At 36.4% G+C, this 18,070-nt stretch overlaps 1 protein-coding gene across 1 annotated transcript in view; it reads left to right on the forward strand.

Moving 5' to 3' along the window:
• Ar (androgen receptor) overlaps nt 1–18,070 on the forward strand; it is a 169,602-nt gene that overhangs the window by 84,891 nt on the left and 66,641 nt on the right. The window contains exon 3 of the mRNA XM_004661005.2: nt 13,758–13,909. Coding sequence (XP_004661062.2) covers nt 13,758–13,909 — 152 coding nt within the window. The remainder of the gene's footprint in view (nt 1–13,757; nt 13,910–18,070) is intronic.

Here is an 18,070-nt window from a genome sequence, read left to right on the forward strand (position 1 = left end):
TAGTACTGATGCAATTAGAAGGTAGTGTGCCAGAGATCACATGATCACTTTGCAAAGGGAAAGAGCTTGTTCATCAAGTTCAACAGTTGAGCTGTTTATTTAATAATAGCAGGTCTACCAGCTCCATACCATTTCACTTTTACCTACTTCAGAAAGATGGCAAGCATTCCTTCTCAGGGTTTATCATAGATTATATTCTGTTCACTTTTGTGTTTATTTGTAATTTATAATGAAATATACTTAAGGTAAGATCATAGCAAGTGATTCTTCTTAATTTTTGCAAAGTACAAAGAAAAAGTAACAATCTGAGGAATCTGAATTAGATACGAGGAAGAAATTCATGGCCAATACACAAGTGACATAGATTGATTTGATACTATGAAATTTTTGGCATTTTGAGAAAAAAAAATAGAGCTTTTCATTTGTCTAATACAGTTTTATAGTGTCCTAATTTAGGAGTCAAAATTATTCAAGGTCTGTATTAGACTTCAAATTAAGATGGCCATTGAAAAATAAGACAGCTGTTTACAAACTCTGTTCTGTGACTTGAAAGTGATAGGAGAAAGACAATGAGAAAGAGTTGAACAGGAAGTTTCCAGTCTGGGTTAGATATCAGAACATTAATAAAGGCCAAATGTTGTGTATAAAACAGATATTCACATGGGCTATATGTGACAAAAAGAGGATATGTTATTTGAAAGAGGGAATGCATAAGTGAGAAGATGTACATATTGTATCTAGTAGGAACACAGTAATAAATATGTTTTTTGAAATGTTTATGGAATAGGTGGTAACCTTTTGTGCTGAGAATTATACTATGAGATGATGTAACAAAGAGACAGATGGTCAGGGGCAGTATGAAGTCATTCAAGCTGGAGAAAATGGCACTGCAAAGACTGGGAAGAGTGTGGACTCAGGAGAGGTGAGATCAGAGTTGTGTATTACTAGTTAGTTCCTAGTGTGATTCTAACATATCAGTGAGTGAATACTACTGTTGTGATCCATGAAGAGTTGCTGAGAGCTGTTAGAGAGAAGAATCACATAAGGAAATTTTTGTTAGGGTTCATCTGAATTCCTGTGTGAGGCTCAGACAATAAGCATAAGGACTTAAATGAAACAGTTGCAGTTATTTTGAAGGCAAGGCTATGGGTGGAAGTGGTTATGCAGACAGTAAATTAACAGATTATTAATCAATGATTGACTGATTAGATGGCGGTGGAAGGAGGGGGTGCATTGAGGAAGTGTATTACATTAAGGCCAGGATGACTCAAACTTTCTGAGTTGAGTCATTGTAGATTGGCACCCACTATAAGAAATGTCTGATGATTAACACTGGAGTCAGCAAGACTTGAGTTCAAATCTTGAGGCTATCATTTGCTATGTGTATTGAGCAGACATATTTATTTTTAACACATCACATGTTGGCTACAGTCCCAGTGAGCTATACTCTTTGTTGTTTGGTTTGATTTTTCTATGAAAGAGAGAGAGAAACAGGGAGAGAGAGAGAGAGAGAGAGAGAGAGAGAGAGAGAGAGAGAGAGAGAGAGGAAGGGAAAATGGGCATCCCATGGCCTTCAACTACTGCAAATGAACTCCAGATGGGTGTGCCCCCTTGTGGCACATGTGTGACATTGAGCACTTGTGTCACTGTGCATCTGCTATGTGAGACCTGGAGATTTGAACATGAGTTCTTAGGCTTAACAGGCAAGCACCTTAACCACTAAGCAATCTCTTTGGCCTAAGTTATACTCTTATTTCCCCTCTATCCTATTCCAATTCCACTGAAGGCCTTCCTCAGTGGGATTTTTGGTATTCACTATGGGGTGAGGAATGCAACAGTCAGTCTCTGTGGTAGGGCATACCTCAGAATATTTCTTCACATCCTGAGGCTATTTCAATCTTTCTGTCCCTTCTTTTGCAATGTTCCCTGAGCCTAAGGCAGTGTGTTATAAGTTTCCTTTAGTGTTGAGCTTTCAGTAGCTTCTGATTTTCTTTTTAGTTGAGTTTTGAGTCTCCTCAGTGTCTGCTACCATCTCCCTGGATGAAGTTCTCAAGCTAGCAGTGAGAGCAGCACTCATTTAACCAGTTGGGCAGGCTTTCTAAGGTTGGACCTCAATGATCTTTTCTGAAAAATAATAACATATACTTCATTAATTTGTTATAAAGATAAAATGAGATTTGACTGTCTCTAAAGTCTACTAATCTTTACTACTTCCCCACTCACTCACAATGAAAATCAGTCTCTTATTGAGAGTACCATTTTTTTCCCCCAGTTTCCATTTAATACCTGTCCTTGTTTGACTTCAGTTAAGACCTCATTGAACATGGGGTTAACAGACTCTTGTAGGTAAGTGTCACAATAGTGCAGTTTTTCTATTTTTTCTAAGTTCTCTGAGCCAACATGACTTACTTAACCTCTGCTTATTGGCTATACATCGAAATTGAAATCTCATCAGAATTTAATTGCTGACCAAGTTTTATCTCCTGACATGGAAGTATGTTTCTTCTTTGGATTTTAGATTCATTTCCACACATGGCTGAACATTTTTCACATTTAGGTTTTTTTTTTCATTTATTTATTTATTTATTTTAGAGGTAGGGTCTCGCTCTAGCCCAGACTGACCTAGAATTCACTATGCAGTCTCAGGCTGATCTCAAACTTATGGTGATCTTCCTACCTCTGTCTCCTGAGTGCTGGGATTAAAGGCATGCACCACCATGCCCAGCATAATTTTTTTCATTTATTTGCAAACAGAGAGAGATTGAGGAGATACAGGCAGAACGGTGTGCCAGGGCCTCTAGCCACTGCAAATGGACTCCAGATGTATGTGTCACGTTGTGCATCTGACTTTATGTAAGCACTGGGTAATCAAACTTGGGTTGCAAGGCATTGCAAGCAAGTGCCTTAACTGCTGAGCCATTTCTCCACTCCCCATTTGTCACATTTCTTATGGTACATTTTCTGTGGTTACTCTGTTTCAGATAATTCCACAAAAAGACTTTTAAAACAGTGTTTTGCCCTAGTGTTTTCACAAGTCTTGAGTATGAGGTTGTGATAGGTGCTCATTTTTAGCCTTCACCTGTAGTATTTAGCAGAGGAACAGCATGATCATATAGCTCATGGGACTGGAGTCATATCCACTAAATTAATTGCAAACAGAAATTAGAGTTGACTGAGAAACAGGGAAAATATAACATGTATTTTGGGTATTTCAGGTCTTCCCCGTATATTGCTTGATGCACGTGTCACAATAAACTTCTGACCCTGTAATATTCTTCTCTTTGTCATGGTTGGTGATCAGTATTAGTGGGATTAGAACTCAGGTCTCTCAGTCTCTAAAAGCCTGTGTTGTCACAATTGCTTAGCAAATGTGCTTAATTTTGGGCTTCTTTTGCCTCATCTCTAAAATGGAGTTCTATAACAAGTGTTCATCATGACAGTATATCCTCAGGCCAGACTTAAGATAGGGAACAGGGATATATGCATCTTTAGGCTTTGTACATAGTAGAGAACTTGGTAAATGTTGGATAATCTCCTCTAGGCAGAATTCATTCTCACAATAGAGATGAACTGTCTTGATGGCTGGTATGCTGCTTATTACTTTTGCCAGCTTTCAAAAGAATCCTGGAAAATAGCTTATTGTTAGATAAGGGTATTTATGCAGATATTTCCAGATTGTCTATTTTGGATTTTAGATTTAAGGAAAACAATGAGAAGAACAAGACTAGAAATCTTGCTTTACAATTGAACCTTAGCATAAGAACCATAACAGCTGGGATTCCATGTCAGATCTGCTTCTTAATAACAACTTCTCCTGGTTAGTTCTCAGCCCCTTCTGGACTAGAAATTTGCACTGAATATAGAAGTTAGATAAACCATTGATATACACTAAATCATTTGAATAACTTTGAAAAGTTATTACAGGACTTAATTGAAGTTCATTTAATTCAGAAAATAAATATTGGATAATTTAGAAAAGCTCCCATATGAGTTTAATGCACAGCGAAGAGTGAGAAACAATGGATTTTTAATTGCTATCCAACTTTGATGGTCAATAAGAGGCAAGGCTATATAGACTTTGGAGGTGGCTTAGCATTCGATTAATCGCTTGGTGTGATCTTGAAGATATCAGAAAATGCTTCTGTATCCCTGGTTCTTTCATTTGTAAAATGAAAATATACTGTGTAACCACCACAGTAATTGTAAGGATGAAGCACCTTTGTCAGTACCCAATGCATAGCAAGCCCTCAGTAAATAACCTTCTTTGGTATTAAAAAAAAAAAAAAAGTAAATGTAGGAGGATGGAGATAGGGCTTAGAGGTTAAGGGGCTTGCTTTCAAAGGCAAAGGACCTAGATTCAGTTCTCCAGGACCCATGTAAGCCAGATACACAAGGTGGCATATGCATCTGGAGTTCCTTTGCAGCAGCTAGAAGCCCTGATACACTAATTCTCTTCCTGTCTATCTCTCTCTCTCTCTTTATCTCTCCCTGCCTTTTTCTCTTTGTCACTCAAGTAATAAATAACAAATAAATAAAACATTTTAAAAATTTAAAAAATAAATGTAGAATGTGAGCAACATATAAATTGAAATAAAGTGGGTTTGATTTTTTTAAATTTTTATTTCCCATTTTCTGAACCGCTGGCAATACATTCCAGAACCAGACTACAAAAACAAAACTTTCACTAAGATTTTATGACATTATAAGCTAATTCTTCCATGGTCAAGTGGCTATGATTTCTCAAAAGATATTAGGAAAAAATTAGCTCACAGAAGATAACAGATGTACTTGGAGGAGCATAAAAACATGCCTGTAGTGAGGATTTATCTGTTCTGATCCGGTTCTCATAATGATACTAGGGGGAAGGTAGAGATTTGTGATGTCATTGGCACACTTTTACAAAGTCTTGGCATCACTCTTCCAGCTGTCTTAATGTGTTTGTTAGTGGTATAAGATTGCAGAAAGTAAAAATTCTTTGTTACTATGTCTAAGGCTACAATTGCTAACATGTAATTTTAAGTATTTTTTTTAATTCAAGCTTGGATATTATATAAGGCAGTCACTGCATATTAGGTCTGAAGGTAGCTATGAATGTGGCCCACCACAAAATTGTAAACTTACTTCAAACATTAAAATTTTCCTTGCTGCTTTTTAGATAAATTGATTATGTGGTTTGTAAGTGTGAACTTTCTAGATGACAACATTGTATCATGGTGTCACACAAAATAAATTTATGCATACTGACAGCCTGTGGGCTATTTGAGTGTGAGAAAAGCAATCCTTGCAATATTTCATCCAATATGGCCTAGAGATGACAAAAGTTTGGGCCTCCATGCACAGTGAAATAGGCACCATCATCTGATGTCTAGATTTCATAGTAAAATATTTAGCCTGGTAAGTAGTAGGGCTTAGTAAATGGCCATCATTACCCTCTTAATTCCTGCAGGTAAATCACATTTTCTGTTCCAATAGTAATTACCAACTGTCCCCCTTACATTTCCATTGTTAAAAGTTGTACTGGTCTTAGGCCTGAACGAACGTGTGAATGTTCCCTGTGGACAGAGTCTGTGCCTTTCTCATCTGTATATACCACACTTATCAGCATTGCTCTTGTCATATATAGTTAACTGAATAAAGCAATTAGTTAATGGATAAATGGGTGAATGAAAAGGATGATTAACCTCTCTTCCTTCATGGTGGGGATTAGTGTGTAATGAATTTTGTATTATCTATAACCTGACATGGTGGAGTAAAGGCATTCATGTATCCATCCTTTCTAAAAAGCAATGAAAACACAAGCAAAAATTTCCAATTTAACTCTCACAAATCTCTGTAAATGAAACAAAGGCAACAATATTTATGTTTATTCCAGAAAAAGTAATATAAATTCTTTTGCTATAAGGAAACAGTGGAAAATTAATAACTGAAGGAAAGTTGAAAAATACACAAAAATGTGTAAAAATAAATAATACTCAAAAAATAGCACATAAAAGAAACAAATGCTATATGAGAGATGAGTTGGGAAACTCTATGATGGTTGAAAATTAATGTATCATAACAAAGCTTCCTAAGCTACAGTACTGCATAATGGGAAATAAAATTTGTAGCAAAGACAAAACTTCAAATCAGTAACCGAACTATTGACCACAAAAAGCAAAGAACAAAAACAAAGTTAAGCCAGAAGAAAATAATACATAGTAGAGCATTAATACTTGAAACAAAAAGTATACAAATGGAATCAATAAGAATTAATTCTTTGAAATGATCAACAAAATTAGCAAAGCTAATAAAAAAAACCTATTGAACTGAAAGTGGAGATTTCACTACCTATCATAGCAACATGGTTTTCAAAAATGTACGTCAAAAATTAAATAATCTAAGGGAAAACAAAATGAGACGTAAAATAAGTTCACAAAAAAATAAAAAGAATTATAAACTATGATCAAGAGGAATTAATCATAGGGTCTTAGTGTGATATAGTTTAAGAATATAAGCTTCATCTAACATCCGAAAATCAATTAATTTGATATACCATATTAAATATCAAAGGCAAGAGCCTGGGGATGTAATTCTGTGGTAGAGTACTTGTCTAGCATGTGCAATGTCCTAGGATTCATATCCAGTACTATGAAAAAATAAACAAAAAAAGACAAAAATACTAAGACTGGGCTGGAGGGATGGCTCATGGGTTGGGTCACTTGCTTACAAAGCCTAAGAACCTGAGTTTGATTCCCTAGTGCCCATGTGAAGCCAGATACACAAGGTGGCACATGCATTTGGAGTTCATTTGCAGAAGATTCTCTCCCTCTCACTTTCTCTCTCTATCTCTCTCTCCTTATGTTTCTTTCTTGGTTTGCAAATTAATAGATAAAAATATTTTTTAAAAAAATAAGATCATTCAATGGATACAGGAAAAAAACATTGAACAAAATGTCATTTAGTTCATTATTAAACACTCAGAACCTAGGTATAAGAAATAACTTTCCTTGGGCTGGAGAGATGGCTTAAAGGTTAAGCGCTTGCCTGTGAAGCCTAAGGACCCCGGTTCGAGGCTTGGTTCCCCAGGTCCCACGTTAGCCAGATGCACAAGGGGGAGCACGCGTCTGGAGTTCGTTTGCAGAGGCTGGAAGCCCTGGCGCGCCCATTCTCTCTCTCTCCCTCTCTCTGTCTTTCTCTCTGTGTCTGTCACTCTCAAATAAATAAATAAAAAAAATTTTAAAAAATAGATCATTCACAGTATCATCAAAATAATAGAATATTTACAAATAAACAAAAGAAATGCAAGACTAGTCCAGTAAAAACTGGAAAAATTGTGGAAAGTAATTTCAAATTTGAATAAGTGGAACATCTCATATTCATGTATTAGACAATTTAACATTGTCAAGACGGCAATATTTTCTAGAGTCAAGTAAATCTCTAACAAAATAGTAGCTCAAGAGGAAAGGACATGGGCTTGAGAGATGTCTTAGTGGTTAAGGCACTTGCCTGCAAAGCCTAAAAACCCAGTTTTAACTCCTCATAACCTATGTAATCCAGATACATGCATGGTGGTGCATGCATCTGGTGTTCATTTGAAGTGGCTAGAGGCCCTGGCATTCCCATTCACTCTCTCTCACTCTTTCTCTCTTTCTCTCTCCCTCCCTGCCTAATAAATAAATAAATACAAATATTTTAAAAGGGGGGAGGACAGAGCCAATTATGGTGCACAAACCTTGAATTCTATCACCATTAGTTTGAAGCCACCTTGAGACTACATAGTTATTTCCAGGTTATCCTGGGCTAGAGTGAGACCCTACCTTGAAAAAAAAAAATAGAGGGACAAGAAAAAGTAGAAGAGAGGGTAAGCATGATTAAGGCATGACTTATTCATTATAGTGAATCCCATGAATTTGTATAGTACGTGTTAATAGTTATAATTAACAACAACAACAAAAAACTTTAGCTGGGTTCTTAACAGAAACTAAAATGCTGACCATGAAATTCATATTGAAACACAAGGAAACTAGATTAGACAAAACAATCTTGAAAAAGAAGATCAAAGACAGAGGATTCAGACCTCATGATTGCAAACCCTAGCATACAGCTCCAATAAACATGAATGTATAGTATTAGTGGATATGTTGTGCCCAACAAATTGCCCTCTATATGTTTATGCTTTTGCCTATAGATCAGTGCTCCTCTCAACTTTGATCAGAGAAGCTTCTTTTTGAAGTTGGAAATGACTACTGAGGGTACTCAATTCTCATTAACATACTGAGAATAAATTACTATGGTGTGCTCAGTGCTAAATGAAATATTTCTATCATGCCTTCCAAGATTCAAGAAACACTGCAGAAGAGAAGCCGTGGAGAATGTAAGAGTCAGAGGTCGAGAAGGAGTGCTGTGGAACACTGTCTTTTGGTCATGGCTATTGAATTCATGACTTTACAATGACGGTCATTAATTGTACAAGACTTAAACAATATAAAGCCCATTAACTTTCCATCATGGATGGTGGAGTGCAAAAAAGAAAGAAAAAGCCATCAAAGTAGAAGAAAGACTAGTTGGAAAGAAGAGACAGGAAAAGGTATAGGAAGAGATTAATATTAAAATACATGTATGAAAATTGTCCATAAAATGTTTACAAGTGAAAGCATGACATTGGCATAAGATGAAAACATAAATAGTTGGAATACAATTGAGAATTCAAAATTAAAGTCACACATCTATGAGCAATTGATTTTTAAATTGTCTAAATTATTCAATAGACAAAAGAGTAGTTTTTACAATGATTTCTATGGAAACAACTGCATGTCCTAGTGCAAATAAATGAATTTGTACCACTTTACATATACTCAAAAATAAGTGCTAAATGTATTGTGGGAATTAGGAATATAGCTTATTTAAGAGTGCTTGCCTAGCACACACAAAGTCCTGGGTTTGATCTTCAGTACCACAGAATCCAGGCATGGTGGTTCATGGCTGTAATCTTAGCACTCAGGAGGTGAAGGCAGAAGAATTGAAAGTTCAAGATCATTACCTGATAAATGAGGAGTTCAAGACCAGCCTGGGCTAAAGTCCTGGTGTCAAAAGATTGCATCATGGATATAAATACTAGGGCTTAAATTGCAAATCACTGAATATGTAGGTGTTAATCTTGATTACTTTGAATAAGGCAATCATTTTTGAATATAAGACCAAAAGCCTAAGAATAAAGGAAATGATAAATTGGATGTCATCATATTTCATAATTTGTACTGCAAATAATACTGATGCAAAAGTGAAAATCCAACACAAAAAGTGTAAGAATCATGTATTAGTTATATGCATACAATTTACTTTGATCACCTTTACCCTATCATCCTCTCTAGTTCCTCTCCCCCATCTCACTGGTCTTCCTGCCCCCAAGTAGTGTTTCTACTGATAAATTGGATCCCTTGTGCATTTCTAATAAAATATGAATTAGTAAAACAACTTTGAAAACAACCTGGGCATTTTTTTTTCAGTTTTTATACTTTATTAATACTCTGGAAATTTCTTATAAAGCTATTATTTTATTTAATAGCTTGATCTTACAATATATGTACATATACATAGAAAAGTGAAAACATGTTAATATAAAATCTTGCATCCAGGTCTGGGGAGATGGTTCAGTCATTAAAGTTGCTTACTTGCAAAGGTGGATGGCCTGGGTTCAATTCCTCATTACCCACATAAAGTCAGATGCATAAAGTTCATCTCAATTTTCTTTTTCAGTGGCAAGAGGCTCTGGCACACCCATACCCACTCTTTCTCTGTCTGCCTCTTTCTTTCTGTATTTCTATCTCTCAATTAAATAAATAAAAATATTTTTAAAACTTTGATACAAATAATAATTCAGCATTGTTCATGGTAAGCAGAGTTGAAGAAATGAAAATGTCCACCAAATGATGAATGGAAGCACAAAACGCAGTATATCCATGCACTGGACTATATTCTGACAATTATAAAGGACTAAAGCATGTTACAATGTGGGTGAACCTGAAAAACATTATGCAAAATTAAAAGTAAAGTCACAAAAGACCACATACTGTATGATTTCATTCACATTAAGTATCCATAAAAGGAAAATCTTTAGAGACAGAATGGAGATAAGTGTTGTCAGGGTCTGGGAGGAGGAGTAATGGCTGCCAAATGATTCTCTCTCTTTTTTCTTTATCTCTCCCATGTATTTAATGTTCTGTAATCTCTGCATAGCAAAGAATCATGTTTTTCTTTTTTAATTAGGATGACAAATATCTCATTTTTATCATAATATGAAAGGAGGATATATATATGTATATGTATATACAATATACATATATATATATGTAGTTTCTTATTTCTTATTATTTGTGAAGTGTATTTTATTGAATGAGTGTGCCATAATCTCTTTCTCCTTTCTCCTATCAATAGACATTTATGGCTACAGCTTTTATAAACAACACTGCTATGAGATTTCTTGCATGTGCTTACTAGTATTCATGTGCTTAACTTTAATTAGGACATGAACCCTGGGAAAAGCAGCCAGAACTATCATTTCCGTCTCCCAAATGTTAGCTCACAAATCAGAACTTTAGCATACCCCTTATCCACTCTGAGTCAGGGCCAATAGGAATGTCAAAATATTTTAAGAGATAGACAGAAAAGGGGAGGGAAGAGAGGAGAGATGTAAACTTGTCTGGTAAGACTCAGAGTTATTTCAGGCCTTTTGTCAGTTAGTTGTAGTTAGTAAAGTGTCCAAATTCTAAAGTCTTCTTCATTATTTTTTCCTTGTTTCCTTTGTAGTTATTTCTCTAAAGGATATACTTTATTAAATGCATGTCTAATAATAATAGTAGTGTTTGATTGTTTTAATCTCATTGATTTAAAACTTTATTGGAATATATTAAACAATTTAACTATATTTTAAATTTTGATGTTCTTCAATATTTATATTTATTTAAAAATTTAATAACAACACTCAACAAGATATGTATCCTCATAACAGAATTTAAGCATACAATGCTGTGTTGTTAACTAGAGACACAATTTGAATAGCTGATCTCTCAGACTTGTTCAACTGATACTTTATACCCATTGAATAGCAAGTCCTCATAGCTATTTTTAAAGGCCCTTTACAAAAGGACCTCTTTATTTATCTTCTGCATTCTTCCATTTTATTTATTTAACTAAACTTAATTTTGTACATACACAATACTTATTATAATTGTCATTTACTCAAAAGTATACTAATTGTGTCTCCCAAAAAGAATCCTGATTTCCAGTTGCCTCCTCATCCATAACAGTTGGCACTCATATCAGTAACTGTAGTATTTCACTGTTATTGGCTTCCCGTGTTTCTGCTACACTAGATGGTAAACTGTGAAGGGAAAGAAAATATCTTGATTCTCACTATATTCTTAGAATATAGCTTTGCACATTATCTAAAGGGTTCAATTGCATAAATCTACCTATTCTCAACTTTCAATAATATAACATGGTTTGTTAGTGGTTAAGACTCAGAACTTATTTAGGATGGAATTCTGGTATTCCCATTTATGAGATTTGTAATCTTACATAAATTTTCTTAATTGCTCTAAACATCAGAATGTAGGAATGATATGGTTACATGATAGGGTTGTTGGTAAAATTAAATGGATTGATGTATATGAAATAGCCATTCATGTGGATTGCCTAAAAGCATACACTTCTGATTTGATTTGAATTGTGTTATAGAAGTCAAAAAGTGAAATAAGGAGTAAGAAAACTCATGAAAAATTCTGTTTCTTCTTGTTTCAAGACTGAGGGTAGAAGCAGAGTTGTTACCCAAGGATATGGTATTTTAACCAAAAGAGAGATCCTCTGCATCTGGTTGTTTTATATTTGAAATAAGCTCCTTTGAAAGACATGGCTCTCCTAGCCTTGATTTGGTAGATAGACTCCTGCTAGCTTTCTAGTAAGGTCATGAAAGTAAGGTCTTGTGGAAAAGGAAGACATGCGACCATGGTCAGCTGCTGCATATGCGTACCAAGAGAACAAATGTTTTGAGTTCCTTTTGTTCTATGTGAGGATTGAATAAAGGCTGGTATTTGTATCTTGGAGGCTTGTCAAATGTAGCCTAAGGGAAAGCTTTTTTGCTTTTGCTTTGCCAAGGTTGCTCACTTGGGGTGCTGGAGAAAATGACTTTAGATAATTCCTTGGATTCTGTGAATTGTGCTGAATAGGAAAACAAAGAGCCATTGGTAGAAAGCAAGATGAGTAGTGAAAAGGTAACATGGCAAAGAAAACTATGCTGTTTGAAGTCAGATAATCTGGCTTGGTAGCAAATCATCTGTGTTTGATCTTTCTTAGCTTCATTTGTTTCATCTGTACCATGATAAACTAAAGAGAAAACAATCTTGTCTTACCAAGTTGTGAGGCCTTGAAACCACTCAGCACAACAGTCACCCTTTTGGACTCATATTCCCTCCTCCCTTGTCAAAGAAGGACTCATAAAGCATAGCATTTGGACTTTTGTAGATGAGAGAGTGGACAATTGTCAAATACTTGGGGTAGATTAATCTAGGAAGTTACCTGAGTTTTTTTTTTAATGTTTTGACAAAGGACATGGGACATAAGAAAGATAAAACTTGACCATCGGTTAACAAAAACTAAGTTCTATTTGTTCAAAATTAAATTAATTAGTACAAGAGATTGAAAATGTCTATCAGTGAAGGTTTTAGAATTAGCTTTACAGCTCTGCTCCTTCACATCCACCTAGAAGAAACCAGATGTCATCTAAAGTACCATCCTTGCTCAATGAACCTATAAGCCTTGTAATGGACAACTGTTTTGCATTATTCCCCAAACTGTCCCAGATTACTGTGTAACCTTTATTAGTAAAAGTCTCAGTCATTGAAATACTTTATACTACTTTATATTATAGAATGGGAGCATGGACATATCCATGTGATCCCAAACAACTCATAAGTAAAACAAAGGAACTGATGAAAAAAATCAAAACTTATGGCTGGGTGTGGTGGTGCATGCCTTTAAACCCAGCACTAGGGAGGCAGAGGTAGGAGGATTACTATGAGTTTGAGGGCACCCTGAAACTCCATAGTGAATTCCAGGTCAGCCTGGGCTAGAGTGAGAGACCCTACCACAAACAAACAAACAAAAAATCAAAAATATCAAAACTTATGACATCAATTGTTTTCATTCACTTGTGTATTAATCCCAAGAGCTAATCATTTGATTTAAGTTGCTTCCTCACAGCAGGAATTCAGAAGGATAGGCAATAATATTCTTGATTTGTAGATAACACGTGAGGTTCCAAGAGCCAGAAAAAAACATCAAACTCTTTTGGTGTTTGACATGGTTTTATCATAAGTCTCCCTTTGGAGGAGGTAAGTTCATAGGACTAGGTTCATGTCATTTAATAATTCTGTAAATGTTACCTAAGGACTACATCAAATTAGATATTTTAAACTTGGGTTCCCTGCCTTCATCCTTCCATCACACAAAGCCTATAGGATTCGTTACTCCCAGAAAAATATAATCCCTAGAACAGTATCAAAACTATTCTAGCTATTTTATAGGAAACCCTACAACTATCTTCTCAGGTAAGGTCTAAGAAAATTTTGTTTTCTACTGACTCATTTGAGCAATGAATAATCATTTATGCATTCAGTTTGCAATAGAAGAGCATTGAACTCTGACCTTCGATTTCTTCCACCCACTGACATTTTTTACTTTGTGTCTGTTTGTCATGTGTATGTATGTGTATGTCTTTCCAGTTTGGACAATGCCAGAGATCATGTTTTACCCATCGACTATTACTTTCCACCCCAGAAGACCTGCCTGATCTGTGGAGATGAAGCTTCTGGCTGTCACTATGGAGCTCTCACTTGTGGCAGCTGCAAAGTCTTCTTCAAAAGAGCTGCCGAAGGTAAAAGGTCTTGCATACCCACAGCTCCTCCCATTTCTTTTTTCCTCAGAGAGAGAGAGAGAGAGAGAGAGAGAGAGAGGGGAAGATGCCCAGAGCCCTGGGTTCATCCAGGGGATTGGACTTAGCAGGGAGCCTCTCATAGAAACTACATGATGAATAACGCAAATGCTCATCCTTGATGCCCTACCTTTGGCTGCTTTAGTTGTACTTGCAATGCAGGTGATGAAGGTGGTCCCAGCTGGTGCTTGGTGTTCAGTGGGTCTAAAGAATGAAAGTAAAATTGATGATTTGAAAAATTTAATTTTCTTCCTGCTTATTTTCCACTCTGCTGCCTAGTGAAGGAAAAATTGCCCTTATTAGAGAGGTTAGGAATGTGGAAACCCCAACTGAGTCCCCAGGTTTTTCTCTGTGGTGAATACAACATTGTTCCTTAGCAAAGGCTTTCTGACTCCAAACCCCAGAAAGGAAGTGTTCTTACTGTTCAGCAGATCATCAGTGTCTGCACCTGCTCCCTCCTGCCACTGCCTCTTTGGGAACTCTCTTTGCATTAATAGTTTCAAGGTAAGTAAGAACTCAAAGGGAAACAACACTTGTATTCTCCTCACTGGAGGCCTGCCCTCGAGCATGACAATTGATCCAGAAATTCAAGCTAAAAAGAATTTTATATCTGGCTAAGTAGAGTGCAGACCTGGCTCTTTAGCTTAGAATAAAATTTTATCAGCATAGATCTTAGAGCTACCCAGCTTATATCCTCTACCAGGAACTCCTATTTCCAGACCTGTTATATTCTAGTGATTCCTTCCTTCTTAACCATTATGGACTTAAGCTTCCTATTCATTCACTTTATTCCCTTCCCTATGTTAGAGACTTCTTTCTCAAAGGCACATTGGTGAACAGCCCATAGATACTATCCCATGGGATGAGACCCAGGTATTAAACATAAATAGGCATCCCAACCATGACCTCTAACAAAGGAGGTACTTCTTGCCAAGGACTGTTTCCTTCTTTATGCTTGGCTTGGAAGTGTTTAGTTCTAAGTCAGAACCATAACAGAGAGTCTTTTCTTATATAAGAGAGCCATCTGAAAAGACAGGAATATAGGCCACACCTTTCATGAAAAGTGTACTGATACCCACCAGAGCATGACAGAAACAGAAGTAAGTGCTTGACATCAAGACAAAGGGTAGAAAGTAGGTATCCTTCAACTTGTCTCCTCATTCCTAGCCAACCATAATAATAATTGTAATAACATTTTGACTGACAGGAATAAATACAAAAAGAAGCTGTCATTTTGTATATTTTCCAGCTCCCAAACCATAAGGAAGCAATTAGCACTTGATATAACTGAAAACATGCTACATGTTCTACCTATAATCCCAATTGGCCCATTGCTGTTCTTCATGCTAGATTAGTATGAGTTCCAAGGCCCCAGGGCTTATAAGTAGGAAAATCTGAAAGGGTCAGAAAGCTGTAACCTCTACTATTATCAGTACTTATGAAAAGACAGTTATCAGAAAAGGAAGTAAGGTTACTCTCCAGGGCCTTCAGATCTCCCCAGCTTCCCCCAGAGAAACCCTCCCATTGCCCAATAATCTGTCATTCTATAGACACTCCTTCCACTGCAAGGAATGAGCCAGTGCAGCCTTACAATGCTAGTGTGGTAGCAAGCCTGGCAAAATGAGTTCAAATGAGCAAGTGAACAAGCAAAGTCAATAGTCAAATAGTGCTAATGGTCCCTATAGGTTGCTTTCAGAAAAGAGGAGAAATAACTAACCATACTGTAAAAGAAGAAAATTTTGAAGGCATACTATAAATCCTGCCTGGAAGCTTTTTTGCAGAATCTCAGGCTGAAAGAAGGCAGGCCAAAGGGCTACCTGGGAGGAACTTTGCTATCACTAGTGTTCAGGAATATTTGACAGCAGAAAAGAGCAGACATGTGAAGTCTCTCACTCAATGTACAAAACAAAGGAATCCAGCAACATGTTAAAATGCCTCAGACTTCAGAGTCACTTAAGTTAGGGAAAGTCAGTGATCATGTCTTTGAGAAAATTATTCACTGAGCTCATAGGACCAAAGGCATCAAGGGATTCTCTACAGAACTATGGACAGTAAGCCATATGAGCGCTTTGATTACTTTGGAATATGGACCCCACATACTATTTCTCAGCTTCTTGAGAAATAAGACATAGGTAGTTTAGAGAAAAATAAAGCAAAAAAAGGAAAGAAAGAAAAGCCACACCAATATTATTATGGATGTTTCTTTCTCTTCCCATATGTAAAGCTATGTGGCTTTACTTTACTAGCATCATTATCTCTATTTGAAAGCAGAGGGTTGTCTTATTATCTGAATAGAATATTTATTGATTTTTTTAAAATTTTTATAATGGATCTATATTGAATTTTGAAATTTTATCATATCGAAATGTGGAATCATACTTATCTTGAAGAAGTCACAAACTTTCTCTTCATTCATTGTCACTTAACTTGGGTTGTTTTCAGTGTTGATTATTACTTTATGCACAGTTTTCAGAAGTCTGTGGAGTGGGCACAGGTACAAGAGTTTAAAAGCCTAGCATGTCAAAGGGAAATTTATTTCTAGCTTTGGTGGTTCATAAAGAATGAATATTTGATGCTATCACTGGTAGAGGGCTTTACACAGAATTGATATAAACTGACCAGGATTTTGTTGGGCAGGAAGAGGTGGGAAGGAGCCCCATATTTTCTAATTGTTTTTTTTCTAATTGTTTCTAAATGCTGTGGTATGGGTAAAACTAAGGCTGGGCATGGAGACAAAATATTCCTGAGAGAAGAAATAATGGTATTCATCAATGGGGGTAAAATCATTAATCTCTAGTTGAGGGAAAAAGTGAAAAAGTATGGTCATGTAGGTATGAAAGTGGAAGTGGGTTAATTTGGGAAATGGCCTGTGAGTTAGAAATAATCACAAGGAGGAAACTGTATTTGTGAGTGGATAAGGCAATAGGAAAGGGGTGGAGGTGGGGGTGTCATGCTGTACATTATCTTAAGCCAGAAAATCAAAAAAAAGGGCAATTCTATAGAAAAAGTTTAAAGAGATTTAGATTTTTATCTAGTTAATAAGAAATCCCTTCCATTGGGCTGGAACATAGTTCATCACATAAGGCACTTGCCTGCAAAGCTTAACTACCAGGGTTTGATTCCCCAGTACCAGCGTAAAACAAACCAGATGCAAAAAGTGATACGTACATCTAGAGTTCATTTGCAGTGGCTGGAGGCTCTGGAGTGCCCATTCTTTCCCTTCCTTCCTTCCTTCCTTTCTCTTCTCACCCCCTCTCTTCTTTGTCCTCTACTTGCAAATATTTTGTTTTAAAATCCCTTCCATGTTTGAGCTTTAGTTTTCTGATTGTAAAATAAGGAAACTGAAATAAATATTTTTGTAATTTTTTGTTATTTTTATTTATTCATTTGAGAGAGAGCTAGAGGCAGATATATATAGAGAGAAATGTGAACAACAGGGCCTCCAGCCACTACAAATAAACTCCAGACTCATGTGACACCTTGGTTATTTGGCTTAGGAGGGTACTGCGGAATTGAACCTAGGTCCTTAGGCTCCACAGGCAATATCCTTAAACTTTAAGCCACCTCTCCAGCCCTAAACTACATATTTTTTTTTAATTTTAGTTTTATTTATTTATTTGAGAGTGACAGACACAGAAAGAAAGACAGATAGAGGGAGAGAGAGAGAATGGGCACACCAGGGCTTCCAGCCTCTGCAAACGAACTCCAGACGTGTGCACCCCCTTGTGCATCTGGCTAACGTGGGACCTGGGAACCGAGCCTCGAACCAGGGTCCTTAGGCTTCACAGGCAAGCGCTTAACCGCTAAGCCATCTCTCCAGCCCATATATTTTTAAAATGCTCTTCTACTTTAGATTTTTGTGACAACTCTGTAAATTACAAGCATCACCATTATATGAGCAAACAGATGTATTTATACCTGCATGCACTTGGGGTTTGCCTTCTTAACAGATGGCAATTTCTAGGTCCTAATCAGTAAAAACTCAGTGGACAGACAGGGCCAGAACAAACTAACTGAGTGCACTGAGAAAAGGCTAGGTGAAAATCCAGAATGCTGAGATTCTTCCTCATGACTATGGTTAGATAAAACTTCCTTTCTTTTCCA

This window comes from Jaculus jaculus, chromosome X (assembly GCF_020740685.1).
Source record: "Jaculus jaculus isolate mJacJac1 chromosome X, mJacJac1.mat.Y.cur, whole genome shotgun sequence".
NCBI classification, from domain to species: Eukaryota; Metazoa; Chordata; class Mammalia; order Rodentia; family Dipodidae; genus Jaculus; species Jaculus jaculus.